Source organism: Pan troglodytes, chromosome 18 (genome assembly GCF_028858775.2).
Source record: "Pan troglodytes isolate AG18354 chromosome 18, NHGRI_mPanTro3-v2.0_pri, whole genome shotgun sequence".
In the NCBI taxonomy this organism is placed as follows: Eukaryota; Metazoa; Chordata; class Mammalia; order Primates; family Hominidae; genus Pan; species Pan troglodytes.
The window spans coordinates 44,986,598-45,012,082 of record NC_072416.2 but is presented as its reverse complement, the minus strand read 5'-3'; the positions used below and the strand labels follow the sequence as shown (position 1 = coordinate 45,012,082).

General features: G+C 43.0%; 1 protein-coding gene across 1 annotated transcript; it reads left to right on the top strand.

Annotated features, from left to right (window-relative positions):
• The first annotated feature begins 6,932 nt into the window (after positions 1-6,932).
• DNAJA2 (DnaJ heat shock protein family (Hsp40) member A2) lies at positions 6,933-24,679 on the top strand. The gene is made up of 9 exons (XM_528644.8): positions 6,933-7,588; positions 9,131-9,190; positions 9,511-9,734; positions 12,922-13,002; positions 13,440-13,573; positions 16,291-16,487; positions 21,690-21,834; positions 21,968-22,095; positions 23,843-24,679. Exons 1-9 carry the CDS (start codon positions 7,511-7,513, stop codon positions 24,032-24,034), a joined length of 1,239 nt encoding a protein of 412 aa, XP_528644.3. The 5' UTR covers positions 6,933-7,510; the 3' UTR covers positions 24,035-24,679.
• Positions 24,680-25,485: the final 806 nt, after the last annotated feature.

The following is a 25,485-nucleotide window of genomic DNA, read 5'->3' as shown; positions in this document are numbered from 1 at the left end:
TGACCAAAGTGTACACTTTCAGTTTGACAGGAAGATAATGTTTTAAGATCTGTTGCACACCATGGTAACCGTAGTCAACAATAATGTATTGTATATTTTAAAATTGCTAAAAGAACAGATTTTAAATGTTCTCACTACAAAAAAAAATAAGTATGTAAGGTGATGGATATGGCAGTTTGGTATAATCATTCCACAATGTATATTATACATATATTAAAACATTGGACCGGGCACAGTGGCTCACACCTGTATCCCAGCACTATGGGAGGCCGAAGTGGGTGAATCACCTGAGGTCAGGAGTTCAAGACCAGCCTGGCCAACATGGTGAAACCCCATCTCTACTAAAAAATTACAAAAATCAGCCAGGCATGGTGGCAGGTGCCTGTAATCCCCACTACTTGGGAGGCTGAGGCAGGAGAATCGCTTGAGCCCGGGAGGTGGAGGTTGCAGTGAGCCAAGACCACACCATTCCACTCCAGCCTGGGCGACAAGAGCGAAACTCTGTCTCATAAAAAAAAAACAACAAAAAAACTGTACGAGTTTGAGACCAGCCTGGGCAACACAGCAAGACCCTGTCTCTACAAAAAACAAAAATATTAGCCAAATGTGTGTTGGCACACAACTCAGGAGGTTGAGGTGGGAGGACTGCTTGAGCTAAGGAGTTTGAGGCTGCAGTGAGCTTTGATCTTGCCACTGTACTCCAGCCTGAGTGATACAGTGAGACCTTGTCTCAAAAATAAATTTAATTTAAAAAATATTTCCTTGAATGTTAATAAATTAACATGAACTTTTATTTTCACCCTGCCCTCATTTCTGCCCAACATCTAATTCTATCAGTTCAAAGGTGAAAATATATCCAGAAGCCGATTCCTCACCAACTCAACATCTTCTATCTTGGCCCAAGTCACCTCTCACCTAGGTTTTATTACAATAGGTTCTCAACACAGCTAACAGAATGATGTGTTTAAAATGCACTTATGTCTCTCCTCTAATCAAAATCCTTTAATAGCATAGCCAGGAGTGGTGGCTAACACACGTAATCCCAGCATTTTGTGGGGCTGAAGCAGGCGGATCACTTTGAGCTTAGGAGTTTCGAGACCAGCCTGGGCAACATGGCAAAACCCTGTCTCTACAAAAAATATAAAAATTAGCCAGGCATTGGTGGTACATGCCTATAGTCCCAGCTACTCAGGAGGCTGAGGTTGGAGAATCACTTGAGCCCAGGAAGTGGAGGGTGCAATGAGTGGAGATGGCGCCATTGCACTTCAATCTGGGTGACATAGCAAGACTCTATCTCAAAAAAAAAACAAAAAAAACAAAAAAAAACCAAAATCCTTTAACAGCTTCCCAGCTCACTCAGAGTAAACATCAAAGTCTTTATAGTGGACCTGATTGAGTCCCCGACAACCTCTCTGATGTGAGCTCTTTCCAAGATCTCCCTACCTTGCTGCTACCCAGTCATACTGGCCTCCTTCCTCTAACAAACCAGGCATGCTCTGCCTTAGGGCCTTTGCAGGCCCACTGCCTCGGCAATTGTTTTCTCACATATCCTCAAGGCCCTGCTTCCTCTAGATCACTGTTCAAATGTCACCTTCCTCAAACACCTTAAATAAAAATTGTTCCCAACCCCAATACTCTCGTTTTCTCTACAGCACATAATACCATCTGATACGCTATGTATTTACTTGTTTACTGCCTGCCTTCCCCACTAGATGTACGTTCTGTAAAGGCAGCGATTTTGTTTCATTTATGGCTGTCCCCTATCCTACCAAACAATGCCTGCCACATAGGAGGGTCCACAACACATATTTGTTGAATGAATGAATCTATAGATAAGTGAAAAAAACTCAGATTCAGATTCTCGCACTCAACAATTGACACAGAAGACTTCTGTGACCAAATATGTGGGGATTTCTCCCCACCAACAAGCAAGCAATCAATTATACAGTAGACGCCAGGTAGGTGACCTCCAACTCAATTCTGACACTATCTACTTGGTAGCATCAGATCCCATAGGTCGAGGGCTCAGTCCCCTCAATTCTGATACTCTGACCAGCTGAATAGAAATTAGGGTTCCCATGAACGCTTCCTCGGGTTTGATTAATTTTGCTACAGTGGCTCACAGGACTCTGGGAAACACATTTACCAGTTTATTATAAGGAATGTTACAAGGGCTACAGATGGAGGGATGCACAGAGCAAGGTATGAGGGAAGGGGCTCAGAGCTTTTATGCCCAGGTGCCCCACCCTCCAGGAACCTCCACATGTTCAGCTATCCAAGAACTCCAACTCTGTCTTCTTTGGCCTTTTATGGAGACTTTACTGGACAGGCATAATTGACAACCATGTAAAAATGTGACTGGACAAAAAGGTATGATCTAATATTAACAGACTGAGTGGGGAAACCCAGCAAGGCCTGTCTGCTTAGATTCCTCATGGCCTCTCTGTGCAGCACTCCCTTCTTAGAGGATATGGAACAGGACCCCTTCAGAAATGGAAGTCTCATGACCTACAATCAGACAAGATAGGTCAGAGAACTCCTTCTCTTCTCATAATTAAAAAAATATATTTTTAAAGATAGGGTCTCACTCTGTCACCCAGGATGGAGGGCAGTGGCACAATCATACTTCACTGTAACTTTCAACTCTCGGGCTCAAGCGATTCTCCCACCGGAGCCTCTCAAATAGCTAGGATGACAGGTGCACAACACCCAGCTAATTTTTTCTTTCTTCTTTTTTTTAGAGATAAGATCTTGTGGGCCGGGCATAGTGGCTCACACCTGTAATCTCAGCACTTTGGGAGGCCGAGGCGGGCAGATCACTTGAGGTCAGGAGTTCAAGACCAGCCTGGCCAACATGGTGAAACCCCATCTCTACTAGAAATACAAAAAATTTGCCCAGCATGGTGGCAAATACCTGTAGTTCCAGCTACTCAGGAGGCTGAGGCAGGAGAATCACTTGAACCTGGGAGGCAGAGATTGCAGTGAGCCAAGATCGTGCCACTGCACTCCAGCCTGGGTGACAGAGTGAGATTCCGTCTCAAAAAAAAAAAAACAACTCGCTATGTTGCCCAGGCTGGTCTCAAATTATCCTACCACCTCGGCCTCTTGAAGTGCTGGGATTACAGGTATGAGCCACCACTCCCCAGCCCCAGCTAATTTTTAAAAAATTTTGTAGAGACGGGTCTTGCTATGTTGTCCAGGCTAATTGAATTTTTTTTTTTTTGAGATGGAGTCTCGCTCTGTTGCCCAAGCTGGAGTGCAGTGGTGCGATCTCCGCTCACTGCAAGCTCGGCCTCCCAGGTTCACACCATTCTCCTGCCCCAGCCTCCCAAGTAGCTGGGACTACAGGTGCCCACCACCACGCCCGGCTAATTTTTTGTATTTCTAGTAGAGACGGGGTTTCACCGTGTTAGCCAGGATGGTCTCGATCTCCTGACCTTGTGATCCACCCACCTCGGCCTCCCAAAGTGCTGGGATTACACACATAAGCCACCGCGCCTGGCCTTTATGTATATTATGTATATATTATATATATATATTACAGTGGTAATGAGGTGTGTGTATATAATACACATATATGTGGAGAACATATATATTCATATTCATATCTCATATTATCACAATAGACATATCTTCTCCACTATTTTTCCCACACTAATTGTTAGATGGCTAAATTTATTGGGTCAATTTCTCTGCTTACTATACCACTGCAATTATATAAGCAAACTGAACCTTTGGAAAATGCTAATTAATAAGGCAGGGTTTGACACGACTGGGTTTGAAAGGCCAGCAGTGGGGCTAGAAATACCTACCACATAGAACTGTGCTGCCCCATCACTGAATAATCTACTTTAAGCACTGAAAGAAATTCAGAGATTATTCAGTGATCCAAGTCCCACAATTTGTTCTTTCCAGAGTACCAACTATCATCAAATTATGTGGTCCTGACACCCTCATAACAAGAACCATCAGTACCTTCTTCTGTATCCCCCCAAAATATTTTAACCTGCATCACTTACTCTATACATTCAAACCTAGTTAAAGCAGAAAGCAAAACTACTTTCTGAACTGCCTGAATGATATATCTGGAGTTGTCTAAGTAATGGATTACACAGTTCCCAATTACTTGTGAACAGTATCAATGGTCTTCAAAAATACTACAGTTCCTATACCCCCCGTCCCAGTCCATATCCACCTCCTCTCCACCCCAACCCCTCACAGTTACACAAGCATACTAAATCAAAGCAAAGGAATTGAACACCAATATAAGCCTGGCAGAAATCTGAAATCACTGCCGCCTCAAACTTTAGATCACTGCAGCGCTCAGGTGTACTGTGACTCAGCATTTTACAGTGCCTGAGACATGAAATGAGATAAAGGTCCTTTTCCCTTGATAGCATTGGCTAAACATGAAGCCAAAATAAATATGCTACCTCAAAACAGTTAGTGGCTGGAACATTACAGTGCTCACACTGACACAGGTTTATCTCAGTCTATGATCCTTGGGAGGAGACCCTGTGTCAGTTTAAGCACACAAAGTTCTTCTGAAATAACTCGAGCTATAAAATTAGCAAATTATGCTGACTACAATTAATACTCAGAAATGGAGAAAATATTGCAAAGAAATGAAAATGAAATTCAAAAATAGTTACTGTGGTTACTGGTCTAGTCAGGTAAAAAAATAAAATAAAATAACAAGAACAAAAGAGGGAATTTACCCAGCTACTCTTCATTACAATATCAGAAGCTAAAATGGCATCAAGAGAGAATTTTTTCCTCTTGCAAAAAAAAAACTGAGTAAAACTGAAACAAATAGGAAACTCCAGCCCTTTTAAACTGTTCATGGGCAGAAGGAAAATAAGATAAAACAATATGAAAGAAATAAGATAAATTAATATGAAGGTTGCAATAAAGACAGATTTTCAGTTCATATTCTTAGGTGGAGCAGGAACTAACAGAGAAATGAGACGAGAGAAAATGATAACTGACAAGCAAGGAGATCTGGGAAGATGAGGTCATGAAAAGGGACGGAGGGGCATTCCCCATAGGTAATGGAGGAAGTCAGGGAATCCCAGTAGAAAAGCCAGAAATTTAAATGAGTAAAGACAACGTAAGCATATGGGCCAAAAACAATAGTTAATACTTAATTTCTTTTAGCTTCTAAGTAATTTTTTAAATTTTAATTATTTATTATTATTTTGAGACAGGGTCTCACTCTGTCACCCAGGCTGGAGTGCAGTGGTGTGATCTTGGCTCACTGCAACCCCCACCTCCTGGGCTCAAGGGATTCTCCCACCTCAGCCTCCCGAGTAGCTGGGACTACAGGCGTGCGCAACCACCCCCAGCTAATTTTTGTGTTTTTAATAGAGACGGGGTCTTGCCATGTTGACCAGGCTGGTCTCGAACTCCTGACCTCAAGTGATTAGGACTCCCGCCTCAGCCTCCCAAAGTTCTGGGATTACAGGCCACTGCGCCCAGCCCTAAGTAATAGAAATGTATAACTCTTTTAAACCAATGATATAAAAAATAACAAGCTCCATCTTACACCTGAGGAAACAACCTCAGAAAAGTTAAGTAACTTGCTGAAGGTCACATTGTTCCTAAATGGCAGAGTCAGACTACCAACCCACACAGTCTAACCTCGCCATAACTTTACACCGTCTCTTATGAACATCTCAAAATGTGAAAAGTAGAGAATTGGATTTTACAGCCGTGCATGAGGATGACGTCAGCATTTACACGGCAATGGCGGTTGGCAGTGGCAGTGGCTCAGGCCTGCAATCCCAGCACTTTGGGAGGCCAAGGTGGGTGGATGATTTGAGATCAGGAGTTCGAGACCAGCCTGGTCAACATGGTGAAGCTCCACCTCTACTAAAAATACAAAAATTAGCCGGGCATGGTGGTGGGCGCCTGTAATCCCAGCTACTCGAGAGGCTGAGGTGGGAGAATCACTTGAAGCCAGGTGGAGGTTGCAGTGAGCTGAGATGGCGCCACTGCACTCCAGCCTGAGCGACAGAAGGAGACGCTGTTTCAAGAAAAAAAAAAAAGAGTTCGAGATCCTACCACATTTTTTCTACCACAAAAGGTACAAATGAAGGGTGGTGGGAACTCGAATGAGATAGCAGTGTTCACCAGTGTCCAGTAAAGTAAGACTTCACAGAGGGAGCAGGATTTCAGATGGGATTTGAGGAAAAGGGCTTAAGGACTATTAATGACTTATCACTGATTACTCTTAGGGTTTTCAAGCTAAATTTCAGAGTCCTTGTCATGGCATTCAGGCCCTCCACAAGTAGGTCAAAGGGAACGCCAAGGAAGAAACATTATCCTGAGTGAGATGCTTATGCTGAAGTCTTTGCTATCAGTTCAGGTTCCAAGGGATCAGAAAACTTTACTTTTCTGTCTCCATAAACCGTAAATGGGTTGAAGGCAGGCACTTTTGTAACACTCCTCTCCCCGGACCAGGCCTCTGTACATCATAGCACTTGGTAGATGCACAGCATACTTTCTGAGCGAAACTAAAAGGAATGTAAATCAAGTCACCTGGTGGCCAGACTTGCCTTACACCATCTAAACCTCTGGTGTTAGCTAATTTTAAAGCTATCAAGTAAGAGACACGTGGTCCAGATGCAACATGTGGACCTTGGTTTGGACCCGGATGCCACAAACCAATTGTAAAAGGACATGAGATCATCTGAAAAACCTAAATATGGACTGGGAATTAGATTAAGGAATTGTTAATTTCATTAGATGAGATTACATCGTTATGCCTTTAAAAGTTGTCTCTTAGATATTAAATATATACACTTAGGGTATTTATGAATGAAACGGTTTCCCTTAAAACACTAGAAATGTATGGTGGAGCGAATGAAACAGGTAAAATGTAGCTAACTGCACTATGGGGAGTAATATACTGCTTTTGCTGAATGTTTCAGAATTCTCATAATATAAAACACAACATACACCCACACACGCCCCCCAGTTTTTTACATCGTAAGCACCGAGGGAGCCAGACCCAGAGGGTCCACCGACGTCCCGGATTCTAATAACGACCTCTGCGCGCCAGGCGGGCCTCCTGCGGGAGCCGGGGCCCATTTTCTTTCGAAGCTAACGACGCTGCTGCGCAGGCCTGTTAATTCCCTCAGCAGCCAGTGCGAGGTTAAACACGCGACCTCGCAACCATGGCTTTTGAGAGGAAGCTGAATTCCTGGGGTGCGCCGTGCAGAGTTCATTTCCTACGTTGGCCCTGCCCAGCCGCCCGGACCTGGAGGAAAACAGAGCACCCGGCCCACTCTTCAATTCTTCGACCCCAGTGGCCGCGCCTCGGGCGCTCGGGGGCGGGCTCCGCACAGCGACGTCACGGCGCACCGTGCGCTGGGTCAAAGTTCAGCCCCGCCCCCGCTTCCCCCTCGCTGTCTCCCTCGGCCTGTGCCGCCGCCGCCGCCGCTTGTGGGCCCGACTCCGCTCTGTCTGCTTCGCCACCTTCTCCCCGAGCACTGCCCGGCCGGCCGCCATGGCTAACGTGGCTGACACGAAGCTGTACGACATCCTGGGCGTCCCGCCCGGCGCCAGCGAGAACGAGCTGAAGAAGGTATCCGGGAGCGGGCCGGGCGGGTGTGAGGGGCGCGGGGCCTGCGCGGCCAGGGATGTCTTCTTCAGCCAGGCCGCGCTACTGGGCTGCCCGCGAGCCGGCGCCGGCCGTGACTGGCCCGGGCTGGGAGTCGGCGGCGGCGGCGGCGGGACCGGCCTCGCCGCGAGCCGCGCACTCCGGCCTCGGCTGACCTTGGGGCCGCCGGCCCCGCCCGCCCGCAGATGCAGCAAATAAAACTCACTCCTGCGCAAACACGATGGGAGCCCTTCTTTCCTCCCTCCTTGGGCGAGCTCCGGGGGCTGGTATCCCCCGGGAGGCAGCAGCTCGCCCGGTCCTCCGCGTCGAGGTCACCACCGTGGAAAAACAGGTTGGACCGAGGTGCTCAGCGCATCCCGGCCCCGGGAGAGAAGCTGTCCGCCCCGCGGCCGTCGGCCCTGGGTCTGGTGCTCCGCGGGGAGGAACTGCGGGGAGGTCGAGGCCGCCCCCACAGAGCGCCTCGGGCGGATGGGGTTGTTTCCTGGGTTCCGCGGCCGCCGGCTGCGGGAGCTCCTCCCTCTCTTCCTCCCTCGCCCATTGACCCGGAGGTAGCTGGGTCTGTGTTTGGATGCATTGTTCTTTGGGCAGGTAATGCTAATGTCCTGTACCTGCTTAGGAATAAGCCGTGGTCCCAGCCAAACGCCTGAGTGTACAGTAAACATAAATAGAAGGCCTTATTATTGCTGTTTGCAATGCTGCGATATCTTTCATCTCAGGATTTCAAAGCACACGAGGCATTTAAGCCCCACAGCATCCTCACCAGGCTAAGAGCATCCAGAATTGTAAGCCGAGAAAAATGAGAATGCTCCTTAGGCAGTGAGAAGAGTACAGTGGACTTCCTGTTACCTTACCGGAAATGCTAGTCTGTATTATATAATTCACGAGCCTCCGTGAATGAAGATTTAAGTGCTTTAGGACCCAAACACCTCGTTGAGAGTGTGTGCAACTTCTCTACCACCGAAGTTGCCACCACGACCCCAGTTAACCACCACGTGCAAATAAAACACCAAAAGACGCTAACTAGGATCACCTTTACTTTTTCATGATGTTACAGTTAGAAGGAAGGCATGAGCCATCGGGAGCAGGAATTGTGACTTTAGCTTGATTTATAGTAATGTTTTGCAGTCCGCAAAGCTTAACAGTCATTTATCTCGAATTTATTAGGGTCGTCTTGGTCTGGTTACTTGGCCATCAAAGACACTTGACAATAGGGGAAATATGGATAATGTTTGAACGTTTTGTTTTTCCCTGTGGCATTGCTTCATTGTTTTATCTGGTTTTCACGTCACTGTAACCTGTTTTAAAGTATAGCTGCTGTCTATTTGGTTATATTACATTAGTAAACAGTATCGCGAGAAAGTGCCAAAGAATCCCTACGAATAGAAAATATTTTTGAAAGGTTATAACTCTAGAACATTACTTCTCAGAAAAGTGGATATTAAGTTATTACAAAACTTTAAACTGGTGTTTAGTTATAACCTTTTTTGTTTTTATCCATTTTCAAAGGCATACAGAAAGTTAGCCAAGGAATATCATCCTGATAAGAATCCAAATGCAGGAGACAAAGTAAGTTATTTGCACCTTTTTTATTCCGGGGGTTTTAGCTTTAACTTAAATTGCCCTCCTTGAAAAAAAGGAATGTTGCAGGAAAAAAATCCAGCTATGCCCACACAGCCACATTTTCATAATGTCAAGAGTATTTTAGTTTTAGAATAAGAGTACTACCATTCTGAGGAGTGGTGGGTGGTAAATAGAACCAGAATCAAGTCAAAGGTAACTTGTCCCTTTTTTTTTTTTAGAATTAAATGGATTCTGGATTCCTGTAGCTTCTCCCCACTCTTCTACTTGAAAATGCAATTATTTTTATTTTTACCTTTTCTTTATAGTTTAAAGAAATAAGTTTTGCATATGAAGTACTATCAAATCCTGAGAAGCGTGAGTTATATGACAGATACGGAGAGCAAGGTCTTCGGGAAGGCAGCGGCGGAGGTGGTGGCATGGATGATATTTTCTCTCACATTTTTGGTGGGGGATTGTTCGGCTTCATGGGCAATCAGAGTAGAAGTCGAAATGGCAGAAGAAGAGGAGAGGACATGATGCATCCACTCAAGTGAATATCTTGTTTTGTTGTTTTAAAAAATTAAGTACTTTTTGTCAAGTGGGATAATGACTCAGTAGATGAAAAAAAACTCATAGAATGTTCTGTCCTTCATTAGAAAAACTTCCATTTGCCTTGTCTTCTTTTGGTGACTAAATTGAATTTGATTATCTGAACGTTTCTATTTCGCTGTAGCTCTTAAAAGGACAGTCGATATTTGTAATGAGAGGAAGGTGATTTTATATGGTTCTGAGGCAGCTTGTTATTATAGGACTTAAAATTTCAACTGTGAAGATCATTTTCTCTCTCTCTCTCTCTTTTTTTTTTTTTTTTTGAGACCGAGTTTCACTCTTGTTGTCCAGGTTGGAGTGCAGTGGCACAATCTCAGCTCACTACAACCTCTGCCTCCTGGGTTCAAGCGATTCTCCTGCCTCAGCCTCCCGAGTAGCTGGGATTACAGGCATATGCCACCACGCCCGGCTAATTTTGTATTTTTAGAAGAGATGGGGTTTCTCCATGTTGGTCATGCTGGTCTCGAACTCCCAACCTCAGGTGATCTGCCTGCCTCGGCCTCCCAAAGTGCTGGGATTATAGGCGTGAGCCACTGTGCCCGACCTTTTTATTTATTTATTTATTTATTTTTGAAATGGAGTCTCACTCTGTCGCCCGGGTTGGAGTGCAGTGGCACCATCTAGGCTCACTGCATCCGCCTCCTCTCAGGTTCAAGACATTCTCCTGCCTCAGCCTCCCAAGTAGCTGGGATTACAGGCACCCGCCACCATGCCCGGCTAATTTTTGTATTTTTTAGTAGAGACAGGGTTTCGCCATGTTGGCCAAGCTGGTCTTGAACTCAAGTGATCTTCCTGCCTCATCCTCCCAAAGTGCTGGGATTACAGGCATAAGCCACTGCGCCCAGCCTATTTTCTTTGAAGTATATGAATCTTCCAAGTTACCTTTTATTTAAAAACTAAAAATGAGTGACTGTCTGCCTACTTTGTGTACATGTTAGAGTCACTCATTACTTGATCCTCAAGTTGGTTTCCATGGAGCTTGCTGGCTTCCAGCCTGACCTTAACCTGCCAACACATGAATGGTGCCTGACCTTGGTCTTAGACTGTGAATCCACAAGCCCTCTCCAGTATGAAAATAGCTGTTTCACTTTGCAAAATCTGGGAGGTCTTTTTTCCCATTCTTTTTTTCATGGACTAATAAATGATTTTATTAGCAAATGTCAGTGGCCGAAGTTCAGGTACTTATTTAAAATATTTCATAATATCCTAGTTTATACACTTGAATAAATTAGAGGAAGTCATGTTATCTGTTAACTTGAGTCTCATTGAATCCTTAAATTTGTTTTTTAAAAGAATTTACCCTCAGAAATTAACATTTGGATACCATTCCAATGGTAATATTTGTGCAGTGCAGGTTAATTCGTTTATATTTTTCTTTAATTTAGAAATGGTCTAAAAAGAAAATAGGGTCAAAAGAGTGCTGTCTGTACTTTATAGTTCTTCATGTTTAAAAAAAAGTTATGCTATATAGTGAAAGTTTTCTGCTGTTTTAACATTTCAGGTTTTCCTGTTATTACAAATACTATGTTTATAATACTGCATTCTATGATTTATTTACCTTTTATATAGGGTATTCCCAGGTTTTTTCTCTGTAATAGATACTGCTGCTATGAGTATCTTTATGTAGAGCTTTGTTTCTCCTTGGCAGAGATTCCCAGGCAGGCATGAGTGTTTTGAGGCTGATACATACAACTAAATTGCCTTGCAGAGGGATTGTGCCAGTTTAGGCCCCACTAGTGGAGAGTGCCAGCCTTGCCAAACCATTACCTGCATTTTTCCTTCCTTGGCCTTCTTTGTTGAGATGTGTATTTTTTTCTGGCTTAGGATACTGGTTGTGCATACCAATTGTAATTTAATATGTAGGGGAAGAAAGCCGATTTTCTTTAAATGATTTGTTATGCAGAGTATACAAGATGCAACAAGCGTTTTGATCTAAAGCTCAGCTGTTGATAGGTCATTATTTGACAGTGTTGTTGGTAATGTTCTGTCCATACGTGTGGTATTCTTATCCTGCCTACAACAGTTTTAAGTTTCTGAGAATAACAATTTTAAGAAAGTTTGAATATCACAAAATAGTATAGGTGCTTTGTAAAATACTTTAAACTATTTTTTTGTTCCTCTAACTCCCAGGATTTTAAAGCAGATCATTACGGGATGACCATTCCTAATCTGAAATCTGAAATGCTCCAAAATATGAAACTTTTTGAGCACCATCATGATGCCACAAGTAGAAAACTCCACACATAAGTACTTGTCTCACTCTGTCCCCCAGGCTGGAGTGCAGTGGTACTATCTCAGCTCACTGCAGCCTCAATCTCCAGGGCTTAAGCAATTCCCCTGCCTCAGCCTCCTGGGTAGCTGGGACTTCAGACATGGCCACTACACCTGGCTAATTATTTTTTATTTTTTGGTAAAGATGAGGTCTCTCTAAGTTGCTCAGGCTGGTCTTGAACTCTGGGCTCAAGCAATCCTCCCTCCTCAGTCTCCCAAAGTGCTGGGATTATAGGCATGAGCCACTGCACCTGGCATGAAAAACTATTCTATCCCTCCTTTCTGTCATACTATAGGTAGGGCCACTTTTATTTTTTTTAAGACATATGCCATCTAAGTGACTCCCTTAAGCCGAAATATAACTTTGTAGCCTTTCTAAATTGTCCATGGAGGAAACAGGGACTCTGGAGCCAGACACCTATGTGATCTTGGGCAAGTTACTTGACTGTTATGTGCCTCAGTTTTATCACATAAAATGGGAATAATAATTGTACCTCTTCTGAAGGGTTTTTATTAGGAGTTAGGTGGAGGGCTTATGCCTCAGAACAGAAGGTTGTGATATTTGAGTTTGCAAAGTCATCAGCTTCATCAGAAATTCCACCACAGCAAATTGTTGGCCTGATGCTATAGGCTCTGGCTTTGGGTATCATATATATACTGTCTGTAGTCATAAAATATTTCTGTTAATTTGAGCCATAAAATAAGCCTCAGTTTAATTGATTTAATGTGAGATGATGAGGTGTTTTTGAATTCTGTTTTAAAAGTTGATAACGAATTTGTTGTATCAGCTGTTACTTATATCTTGTATTTGAGAAAATGTGGCAAAATTTGATTGAAGCCGATTCTTTTCTTTCCAGAGTATCTTTAGAAGATCTGTATAATGGCAAGACAACCAAACTACAACTTAGCAAGAATGTGCTCTGTAGTGCATGCAGTGGGTAAGTGTGTCCTCTGGTTTATTGGGTACATTTTGTCTGTTCTTTTAAGTATCACACTGAATGTCTATACCACGTAAAAATTGTTATAAGTTAAAACTTATGGCTGGGTGCAGTGGCTCACACCTGAAATCCCAGCACTTTGGGAGGCCGAGGCGGGTGGATCACCTGAGGTAGGAGAATCGCTTGAACCCGAGAGGTGAAGGTTGCAGTGAACCAAGATTGCGCCACTGCACTCCAGCCTGGGTGACAGAGCGAGACTCCATCTCAATAAATAAATAAATAAATCTTAGCAGAACGTTTTCTGATACTTCTGGAAGTCAATTTAAATACAAGTTATTGGGGTTGAAGATGAAGGTAAAAGCACAATTTCTGTGTGTCATAGCTTATTGGAGTGGTTTGTGGACAAAAACCTAATGCATAACTTGTGCTTGCTTTAGCCAAGGCGGAAAGTCTGGAGCTGTCCAAAAGTGTAGTGCTTGTCGAGGTCGCGGTGTGCGCATCATGATCAGACAGCTGGCTCCAGGGATGGTACAACAGATGCAGTCTGTGTGCTCTGATTGTAATGGAGAAGGTATGTGTGCCAGTACTTCTCTGCTTTTATGTTGGAATGGATTGAGAATGCAGATATTGGAGAGGTTTACAATTTTTTATTTCAAAGGGTATTTGTATACATCTTATTAAAGAAAAAGGAGGCCGGATGCGTTAGCTCATTCCTATCATTCCAGCACTTTGGGAGACAGAGGTGGATTGCTCGAGCCCAGGAGTTTGAGGCCAGCTTGGGCAATATAGGGAGACCTCATTACTATAGGGAAAAAAAGTGTGGAAAAATATGTAATGAGGGGCTCAGGGCATGTCTGTGGTCCCAGCTGCGTGGGAGGCTGAGGCGGGAGGATTGCTTGAGCCCAGGAGTTCGAGGGAGCAGTGAGCCGTGATCATACCAGTGCACTCCAGCCAGGGTGACAGAACAAGACCCTGTTGCAAAAAATAAAGAAAAAGTGTGAAAGTAATTACTCCATTATGCCTAAGCCCAGTGAACATAGAGAAACAGTAGATTTGTATTGTGTTAGTGAAAGGTGACTCTTTTTAATTCCGAAAAGAGGAGCAAGGTGATTATTTGTCCCTTTGCTATTTCCTTCTTTATCAAATATAACCTTTTATTTACTCTCTCTGTAGGAATGACCACCATAGGAGGACTATCTCCTTTATCACATAGAACCTTTTAAACTACAAAGGGACAAATAATCAAATAATAAATAACTAAACAAGTAATTGTTTAGTTATTCTGATAAGTGGAAGATTTCACTGTAACCTTTAGTTAGCTTTTCAGAATTGATCTTGAGATTGAAGCTGTCCTTACAGAAGTAAATAATTTAGTCTTTGTGGGCCAAATAGTTTTTGTCACAACTACTCATCTCTGACCTTTTAGTGCTTTTATGGCCACAGACACATGGATATGGCTGTGTTCTGATTAAAATTTTAATTATAAAAACACATAGCTCCTCCCACCCCTGCCATTCTAGAGCAGTGCTATCCAATAGAATTTTTTTCTGTGATGATGGAAATGTTCTGTATCTGCAGTGTCCAGTACAGTAGCCATTAATCACCTGTGACTACTGCATATTTCGCATGTGGCTAGTGTGACTGGGGAACTGTTTTAAATTTGAATTAATTTAAACATAAACAAGTAGCTACAGGTTGATAGTGGCTACCATATTTGACAGTATAGTTCAATAGCATCCTTTTCCAAATTGCTATTGGAAGTGATGAGATAATTATGAGAAGTTACATATGATATTTCCTTCCTGGAGAGTCTTGGCATTTTACTTTATTTTTTAAAATTATTATTATTTTTGGAGATAGGGTCTTGCTGTCGCCTGGGCTGGAGTGCAGTGGCACACTCTTGGCTCACCGCAGCCTCCACCGCCCACGCTGAAGCAATCCTTCCACCTCAGCCCCTCGCCCCACAATTAGCTGAGACCACAGGTGCTTGCCACCACGCCCAGCTAATTTTTGTATTTCTTGTAGAGATGGGGTTTTGCCACGTTGCCCAGGCTGGTCTCGAACTCCTGGGTTCAAGTAATTCTCCTGCCCCAGCCTCCCAAAGTGCTGGGATTACAGGTGTTAGCCACCACTCTTGGCCTGCTTTTATTTTATTATAATGGCTAACTCCCACTATCAAGAAACCAAAGTTAACTGAAATCTTTCTCATGTACCATTACATTTTTCTTTTTTCTTTTTTTCTTTTTTTTTTTTTTTTTTTTGTGAGATGGAGTCTTGCTCTGTTGCCCAGGCTAGAGTGCAGTTGTGTGATCTCAGCTCACCGAATCCTCTGCCTCCCTGGTTCAAGTGATTCTGCTGCCTCAGCCTCTTGAGTAGCTGGGATTACAGGCGCCTGCCACCACGCCCGGCTGATTTTTGTATTTTCAGTGGAGACGGGGTTTTGCCATGTTGGCCAGGCTGGTCTCAAACTCCTGACCTCAGGTGATCCTCCCGCCTTCGCCTCCCAAAGGGCTGGGATTACAGGTGTGAGCCACCATGCCCGGCCACCATTACCATTTTGAAGAACGTGTTTTGCAGAACATACTTTGCAAAAGTACTGTTACAGAAACAGTCCCTAAATAATCAGTTATACACATCTTTCTAAGCCTTCAAATGTGCTGGTAATTAGCCATTAGAAAGTGACGCAGTTTTTTCACACTATAATGTGTATAATCACGGTTTTGCTTTTTAATACCATAATTATAAGAGAAAAGCTGTGTTGCCCTAAACATGGTATGGATACATTACATGCTGAAATAGTGGGAAGCTGAGTCCTTCAGGCAGTCTGCAGTAGTAAGATGTAAGTTTTTGTTATTCAGAATAGTGCTTTTTTTTTGTTTTGTTTTGAGACATGGCCTCACACTGTCACCCAGACTGGGGTGCAGTGGCATGATTATAACTAACTGCAGCCTCGAACTCCAGCAGTCCTCCCTCCTCAGCCTCCCCAGTAGCCAGGATTACAGGTGTGCACTACCACGTCGGCTAACTTTTTTTATTTGTAGTAGAGGCAAGGGTCTCACTGTGTTGCTAGGCTGGTCTCAGATCCTGAGCTCAAGTGATCCTACCACCCTGACCTCGCAAAATGCTGGGATTGCAGGCTTGAGCCACTGTGCTTAGCCTTAGAATGCTGCTTTGAATAAAAATTTAGGTAGCGATTAAAAGAAGTTCAGAAAGCATATTTAAAGAGTAAGGGTATTAAGAGTACAGTATAGTACTCTTGCTGAAAGTTTCAATGACTTCTCTTTCCAGGAGAGGTAATTAATGAAAAAGACCGCTGTAAAAAATGTGAAGGGAAGAAGGTGATTAAAGAAGTCAAGATTCTTGAAGTCCACGTAGACAAAGGCATGAAACATGGACAGAGAATTACATTCACTGGGGAAGCAGACCAGGCCCCAGGAGTGGAACCCGGAGACATTGTTCTTTTGCTACAGGAGAAAGAACATGAGGTGATTTTCCTTTTTTTAGTTTTTTGTATTTTGTTTTATTCAGAAGTACTTCTTGCTTGTGAGAAATAGGTTAGATCTGTTTAGAGTCCCTGGAGCAACACTGAACACTGGTGAAGTTAAGGGCATCATGGCGAGTTCCTAAGATGGGCTTGTGTAAGAAAGACTAACAAGGCAGGTGCAGTTAGAAGCACTGTAAGAGTCAGTTTTAGTCCTGGCTTGGTTTTTTCCCCCACCGCCCTCAGTTGGAGTTTCACTCTTGTTGCCCAGGCTGGAGTGCAATGGCGCGATCTCGGCTCACTACAACCTCTGCCTCCCGGGTTCAAGTGATTCTCCTGCCTCAGCCTCCCGAGTAGTTGGGACTACAGGCATGCTTCTTCACTCCTGGCTAATTTTTATTTTTAGTAGAGACAGGCTTTCTCCATGTTGGTCAGGCTGGTCTCAAGCTCCCGACCTCAGGTGATCTGCCTGCCTCAGCCTCCCAAAGTGCTGGGATTGAAAGCGGGAGCCACTGCGCCTGGCCTTGGCCTTTTGTGTGTGTGTGTGACAGAGTGTTGCTCTGTTACCCAGGCTGGAATGCAGTGGCACGATCTTGGCTCACTGTAGCCTCCACCTCCCAGGTTCAAGCGATTCTCCTCTGGCCTGGTCATTGACTAACACTTTAACCATAGGTAATCTTACTGTCTCAGTTTCTTTGTTTATGAAAATAAGGGCACTGGGCGTTGGACCAGTTGGTCTAAGGCAGCCTGTATTTTCACTGTGAAACTCTGCTGCTCTGTTGATTTGGTTTTTACTTATTGGGTACCCAAGTGAGCTATCCTTGAAAGGGTTCTGGGATTTTTTTTAAAAAAAAAATTTTTTTTAGAAGCTTCTGAAGAATGTGGTCACTAGTGTATGTTTTGGGGGGTTTTTGTTTTTGAGATGGTCTTGCTCTGTCGCCCTGGCTGGAGTACAGTGGTGTGATCTGGGATCACTGCAACCTTTGCCCCTGGGCCCAAGCAATCCTCCCATCTCAGCCTCCCAAGTAGCTGGGACAACTGGTGCACCATCATGCCCATCTATTTTTTTGTTTGTTTTTTGGTTTTTGGGGTTTTTTTTTTTTTTTGTATTTTTAGTAGAGACAGGGTCTTGCCATATTGCCCAGGCTGGTCTTGAACTTCTGAGCTCAAGCGATCCTCTTGTCTCGACCTCCCGAAGTGCTGGGATTACAGGTGTGAGCCACAGTGCCCAGCCTGGTGTATGTTATTTTGATTTTAACATTGCACTTGTATATTTTTAATGTCCATATTGTATACTGTAGACCCTACTCAAAGAATATATCTGGAACTATTCATGAAAAACCTCTCCAGTAATCACCTAAATTCTTGAATGTTAGAAGCACTTGATAGGACTCTAGCTTTGTACTTGATCACATTTACTCATGTGTTCCTCTGAAAATCATTACATCACAGGTTAACCACCTTTTTAGTTTGCCCTAAAATTTTCTCCTATGCATAAGCCCAATGAACACGGAGAAATGGTAAATTTGTATTATGTTCAGTGAAAGGTTATTCTTTTTAATTCTAAAAAGGTGGGCAAGCTGATTATCCATTTATAATTTAAAGGTTATATTTGATAAAGAAGGAGATCGTCCTTCTGTGGTGGTCATTTCTTCAAATAGAGTAAATTTTAAAAATCACTTTAAGAATCCAATAGAGAACAACAAAGCCATATTGAGATGCAGGTTTTAGGAATTTGGTTATAATCCCTCACAAGGTCAGACTTGATCTCCTGGACAATCAGGGCATGTTAGTCAGCTTTCATGTCTCAGCAAAGCTACAAATTATGTATTTTGGCTTTTTGTGGAAATTGCCAACCCTACAAATAGCAAACGTCTCCTCGGTTGTCAAAAAGTAAGAGTAGTTTTTAGAATTCTGCCTTTGGGTCTTGTAGGATGAAATATTTACAAGATTTGCTATTTGTTAACATTTTAGCTACTTCCTTGTTCATTCAGTCTTGCTGCTGTGCACACCACCATACCAGGAATATGAGGGAGAAAGCTAGCAAGACAGCTAAATAATTGGAAATTCTGCTTGGAGGTTAGACTGTGTTGTAAAATGGTACAGACAGTGCCTGGGCATTTTCATTGATAGAATCCTTGGAGTCGTTTGGGGTTCATTGTCAAATGATGTCTGGCAGTGCAGCAGCATGATAGGAAGTGAAGAAGGAATGCTTATTTGCAGAGGAAGGATGACTTTTTTTTGGTTCGAGGCATGTCAAACTGATGGTAAAACCTTTTTTATCCCTAAGTTTAGTTTTTAATGTTGCTGCATAATTAAATTGGGTTTTTAAAAGTAGATCATTGGATTTGGAGGCAAAGGACTTAAGGTCTGGGCCCCGTTTACTAGCTTTGGCTTCCCTGGACTTTTTGGATATTAAAGAGTCAAATGAGATTATGAATAAGCTTCTTTTTTGGGGCCTGTGGGGAGGTGTTGGGAAGTAACTCATCTCTGAAAATTGTTGGCAGCAGTGGAATTGGCATGGAATTTTCAACAGAAGGCAGATGTAGCTAGTTGTCTAAAGTAGAAAATAGAAGATGGTAAAGGTTAGAATGGAAGTTTGTCTCATTCCTTCTTGGGAGTGCTGTATCATCTATAGTCATCATCTTGCCATGTCACTTGTCAGTGTGCCTGTTTGTGTGTCTCAGTGGTCTGGTTACCATAGTGCACTTGTACAGCATCAAACCACAGAACCTGGTGATGTTAGTCACGCCTCTATAACCTGTACTTTTGTTATTCAGAAATTATGACTTTTAAGTGTTTTCTGGTCTAGTACTTGGTGGTCCCTCCTCATTAATCTTGTTTTTCAGAAACTCTCTGGCATTCTTGCTTGTTTGTTCTGTTTAAACTTTTAACATCAAATTGTTTAGCTTCCCCCCTCCGCTGCAACAACCATCCTGATAATCATAATCATTTTTTATTGAAATCACTTACAGTTGAACTCTCCTGTACAAGAACATGATGTGTATCTCTTCCTGTTCCCTTTTCTTTTTTTTTTTTTTTTTTTTTGAGACAGTCTTGCCCTGTCGCCCAGACTGGAGTGCAGTGGCGCAATTGTATTTTTAGTAGAGATGGGGTTTCACCATGTTGCCCAGGCTGGTCTCAAACTCCTGACCTCAAGTGATCTGGCTACCTCGGCCTCCCAAGTGCTAGGATTGTAGGTGTGAGCCACCGTGCCCTGCCCCACTTTTTATTTTTATTTTTTTTGAAATGGAGTCTCACTCTGTCACCCAGGCTGGAGTGCAGTGGCGCGATCTCTGTTCACTGCAGCCTCCACCTCCCGGGTTCAAGTGATTCTCCTGCCTCAGCCTCCCAAGTAGCTGGGACTACAGGCTCATGCCACCACACCCAGCTAGTTTTTGTATTTTTAGTAGAGACAGAATTTCGCCATGTTGACCAGGATCTCAGGTGATCCACCTGCCTCAGCCTCCCAAAGTGCTGGGATTATAGGCATGAGCCACTGCATGCATCCTAAAATAGTATGACTTTAACAAAGGATATTTGGTAAGATGGTTCTTAGAACACTGGCATTTTACAGTATACTTAGCATTTATTTTAAATTTATTATTATTATGTTTAAGAGACAGGATGTCTTTCTGTCACCCAGGCTGGAGTGCAGTGGCTGGATCATTAATGAGGAGGGACTGCCCCTGCAGGCTCCAAATCCTGGGCTCAAGGGATCGTCCTGCCTCAACTAGCCTATTTTATGTTTTAATTTTTTGTCTCCCTATGTTGCTGTTTTGAACTGGCCTCCCAAAGCTCTGACCCCATATTCAGCTTTTTTAAATTTTTTTATTTTTTTCTTATTGAGATGGAGTCTCGCTGTGTCGCCCAGGCTGGAGTGCAGTGGCGTGATCTTGGTTCACTGCAGCCTCCGCCTCCCAGGTTCAAGTGATTCTCCTGCCGCAGCCTCCTAAGTAGCTGGGACTACAGGCGCGTGCCACCACACCTGGCTAATTTTTGTATTTTTAGTAGAGATGGGGTTTCACCATATTGGCCAGGCTGGTCTTGAACTCCTGACCTTGTGATCCGCCTGCCTTGGCCTCCCAAAGTGCTGGGATTACAGGTGTGAGCCACTGCACCTGGCCTACTTAGCATTTTTAATGCGTTGAAAAATCCTGCATTAAAGAAACTATTGGTCCCGTTGTGAGGAACACTTGAATATATGTGCATAGATAACATACCTTCTTGGATCTCAAACTTTAGCACACACACAAGAATTGCCTGGAGGCTTGTTAGGACTACAGATGCTGGATCTTGCCTGCCTTGTTTCTGGCAGGAATGGAAGTGGGGCCCAAGAATATGTGTTCCTAACAAGTTTCCTGAAGCTGCTGGTTCAGAACCACACTTAGAGAATCATTGGTTAAGGTAATGGTTTAACTTTGTTTAATGGGTAAATTTAGGAGAGTAACATAGGAAAAGAACCTGTCTACCAGATTTTCTATAAGTGAACCGGCCAGGATTGTTCTTTACAAGAAGAGTGACCATTGTAAAATCTAAGCAAAAATTGCAGGTTGGGCGTGTGAAGTTGGATGTATTTTTCCAACACATTGAAGGCTCAGAAACATTCTTTGTGCTTATTCTCAATACCTTTTGCATTACCTAGTCCATAGGCTTATAGTGTAATATTGAATGAGCCAGTTTTGCATTTTAGTGAGATGTGAGACTTGTTGGTATGTGTGTGAAGCACGGAATTGAGCCACTTGACTTTGCTGGCTGGGTGTTACTGGTTGATGTTGGGTTTTATGTTGATCTTGGACTCTCCCCCCTTCCCTGTTACGATCATGTTTGGGGAGCACTCCAGGATGAGCCTGTTCTATAGGAGCCCTCTGGGCATTCTGTACCTTTTTCACCAGAGGCAGAGTCTGAAAGTGGGCAATAATTGCAGAATATACCTGGCACTGTTTTGAGGGCCTCAGTTCTGTTGCTCTTATATATGCCATTGTTTACCAGTTCCAATACACCATGTGAGTATGGAAGTTTCTCACATACTACTTGGGAATAGCTAGCTTTCCTAATGCGGTTTAGGGCACTAGGGACAGTGGCACTTTGGATTTGCAGTGAGTGGTAGAAATAAGGTTTTGAAATTAAGTCAAGGAACATAATGCTGCAGGGTGTACCTCCATAATTTTTAAGAAAATGTATTTATTTTGTGCTTTATTTATAGGTATTTCAGAGAGATGGGAATGATTTGCACATGACATATAAAATAGGACTTGTTGAAGCTCTATGTGGATTTCAGTTCACATTTAAGCACCTTGATGGACGTCAGATTGTGGTGAAATACCCCCCTGGCAAAGTAATTGAACCAGGTAAATCTTGATTTTGTCTGATTCTGGTTTTCAAGTATTTTTACAATTTGTAATTTTTTTATACTGCATAACTCTAAAAAAATTGAACACCTCTTTTGGGTAAAATTATTAATCATTTCCTTTTAAATAATAGGATGTGTTCGTGTAGTTCGAGGTGAAGGGATGCCGCAGTATCGTAATCCCTTTGAAAAAGGTGATCTTTACATAAAGTTTGATGTGCAGTTTCCTGAAAACAACTGGATCAACCCAGACAAGCTTTCTGTAAGTGTTCTTTAAATTAAACAACAGTTGACTTCCAAGTTTGGAGTTTGGTTTTTGGTTTTTTAGACAGGGTCTCTGTCACCCAGGCTGGGGTGCAGTGGTGTGATCGTGGCTCACTGCAGCCTTGACCTCCTGGGCTCAAGCGATCCTCTCACCTCAGCCCCCAAGGAGCTGGGACTACAGGTGTGTGTTGCCATGCCTGGCTAATTAAAAAAAATTTTTTTGAGACACAGTCTCACTGTGTCACCCAAGCTGGAGTGCAGTGGTGCAGTCTCGGCTTTGTACCCCCCGCCTCCCAGGTTCAAGTGATTCTCATGCCTTAGCCACCCAAGTAGCTGGGATTACAGGCATGAGCCACGATGCCTGGTAAGTTTGTTGTTGTTGTTTGTTTGTTTGTGGGTTTTTTTTGTTTTATTTTGAGACGGAGTCTTACTCTGTCACCCAGGCTTGAGTGCAGTGGCACGATCTCAGCTCACTGCAAGCTCCACCTCCTGGGTTCATGCCATACTCCTGCCTCAACCTCCCAAGTAGCTGGGACTACAGGCACCCGCCACCACGCCCTGCTAATTTTGTTTTTGTATTTTTAGTTAGAGACAGGGTTTCACCATGTTAGCCATGTTAGATTGATGGTCTCGATCTCCTGACCTCGTGATCCACCTGCCTCGGCCTCCCAAAGTGCTGGGATTACAGGCATGAGCCACTGCACCCAGCCAAGTTTCTTTCTTTTTAAGAGAGTCTCGCTCTGTTGCCCAGGCTGGCGTGCAGTGACATGATCATGGCTTGCTACGGGTGTGCACCACCACACCCGGCTAATGCTTTTTAAAACTTTTTATAGAGATGGAGTCTTGCTATGTTGTCCAGACTGGTCTCAAGCAATCCTCCTGCCTCCCGAAGTTCTGGGATTGCAGTCGTGAGCCACTGCACCCAGCCGACTTCAAGTTTCTTAATAGTCATGTTACTGTCAATTTTAAAGTATATTTGTGTGATTGGTAGGCTTTCCTAGTTGTTAGGAAATGGGGTATTGCTGGTGTAAATGTTGATGGGGCCAAGCAGGGAATTGTAGAGGAGTAAAGTAGACCTGGTGTGGGTGGTGGCGAGGAGTAGCACTCCCTGGAGAGAACAGATTCCTCATCTGCAGAGGGCAGGACCACTACCCCTTTCTCGTCAGCTGGTGTCCATGCCAGATGCAGGAAGGTGTGTCTCCTGTAGAAACTTTCTAATGTTTAAGTATTGGCAGATAATGACGTTTTTTTTTGGTTCTTAAAGCAATAGATGGGTTGCACAAAAGATGTCTGCTGAATTTGGCCTGTGAGTGATGAGTTTATGATCTTTTACTTAGAGTTCAAAGTCCAGTCCACATTCCTTTTTTTAACTTTTTTTTTTTGAGATGGAGTCTTGGTCTGTCACCCAGGCTGGAGTGCAGTGGCACAATCTCAGCTTACTGCAACTTCCACCTCCCGGGTTCAAGCGATTCTCCTGCCTCAGCCTTCCGACCCACCACCATGCCTGGCTAATTTTTTGTATTTTTAGTAGAGACAAGGCTTCACCATGTTGTCCAGGCTGGTCTCATCTCCTGACTTCATTATCCGCCCGCCTCAGCCTTCCAAAGTGCTGGGTGGGATTATAAGCATGAACCACCACACCCAGCCCCTTTTTAAACTCTTAAACAGACACTGGATTCTATGTATCAAAAGGAAAGTTGATGAAAATATTACAACCAACCTGGTTTTTGTTTGTTTTAATAAAGGAACTAGAAGATCTTCTGCCATCTAGACCGGAAGTTCCTAACATAATTGGAGAAACAGAGGAGGTAGAGCTTCAGGAATTTGATAGCACTCGAGGCTCAGGAGGTGGTCAGAGGCGTGAAGCCTATAATGATAGCTCTGATGAAGAAAGCAGCAGCCATCATGGACCTGGAGTGCAGTGTGCCCATCAGTAAACTCTGCAAACAAATTGCACAGGTGGATTTTCTTTCCACATTTGCCTGATTTGTTCTCAGCAATCCAGCTGGAGTGTCTTATCAATCCAGATGAACTGAGGGACATCTGTTGGTCTATGTATAACTTTTAAAATTGGTATAGTATCTACAGAGTGTATAATTTAAACTAACCACAAAGCTTTACATCTTCATTTCGACTGTTCCATAGCAGAATAAAGCACTTGAAAGGAAAAGACTCCCTTTCACACATGGATTATTATAAGTTTCAATCCTGGTATCTGTGCTTGATTTTTATCAGTTTTGTGTAGATTTTTATGTTTCATATTTTAAATTTAAATCCCACATTGTAAAGTTTGTACAATTTGTCCTGAAGCTTTGTGTTTGGCTGCACCTGCATAAGCTGCTACAAATAGAATAAAGAATTTCATAGCCTGTATCTATCATTTAGATGCATGGAAAAAAATGGGCTTTGCACACAATGGGTTTGGAGCTGACTGGGAACAATGGAAAAAATTACATTAGCTGTGGTTGTAAAGTTTTTTTGTTTTTGGTTTTGTTTTTTTTTCTTTTTTCTTTTTCTTTTTTTTTTTTTACCATCTTGTGAAAGGTTTCTGAAACTCGATAATAAAAAGCGGTTGGTGTAAATTATTCTTTTGTGTCACATTTTTAGAAGAAAAAACATAAAAGAATGTATCCTTAGTACTGGTTCTTAAACAGCCCATAAAAACCCATTGGCCTGAAGCTTATATCTCAGGCCTGTGCCATCTTATAGTCTTGGAAGACAAAAGGCTGGTAGAGACAGTCTTCAGTGGCTTCAGTGATGCTCTGTAGAGGCCAGGGTGTCTTGAGTGCTGTAACTCCCAAGCACTGGGCTAGCCTGACTTCTGTATCTCCCTACCACCACCCCCTTAAAAAAATAAGGTAACAGCAAATCTATAGTAAAACCTTGTCTGCATAGAACGTGTTCAAATCCTCTGTTTTCATTAAATGTAAAAGTAAAAGATGCTGTCTCCATTAAGTTGAATATTTGGAATTGGAGAAGCCATTGATTATTATTTTGAGTTTCTATAATGTTTTATAGAAAAGTAAGATGCTTATTCAGAATTTAAGAATGAAGGCAACTGAAATAGGCATTGTTGTAGTTATTTATATTTCAAACTAAAAATAAGCAAAAAAAAAAAAGGCTGGTTTGAGAAAAATCAGGTAAAATTGATGAAAAGGATGTTGTGTTTCTCTTTCCATCATCTGGTTTTTACCATTTCACTCTCAGTAGGTATTTTTAGAACACACTTATTTGAGGGAAGAGACATCAGATGCACAATTTTACATTTATAAAGGAACAAATGGGGAAAACTGAAAACTAAAAATTTTAAATGTATTAAATGCCATCCCTGAGCCTAAATCTAGTATTTGTAGTTTATTTCTAGGTCTGCTAGAACCTGAAAAAAGGT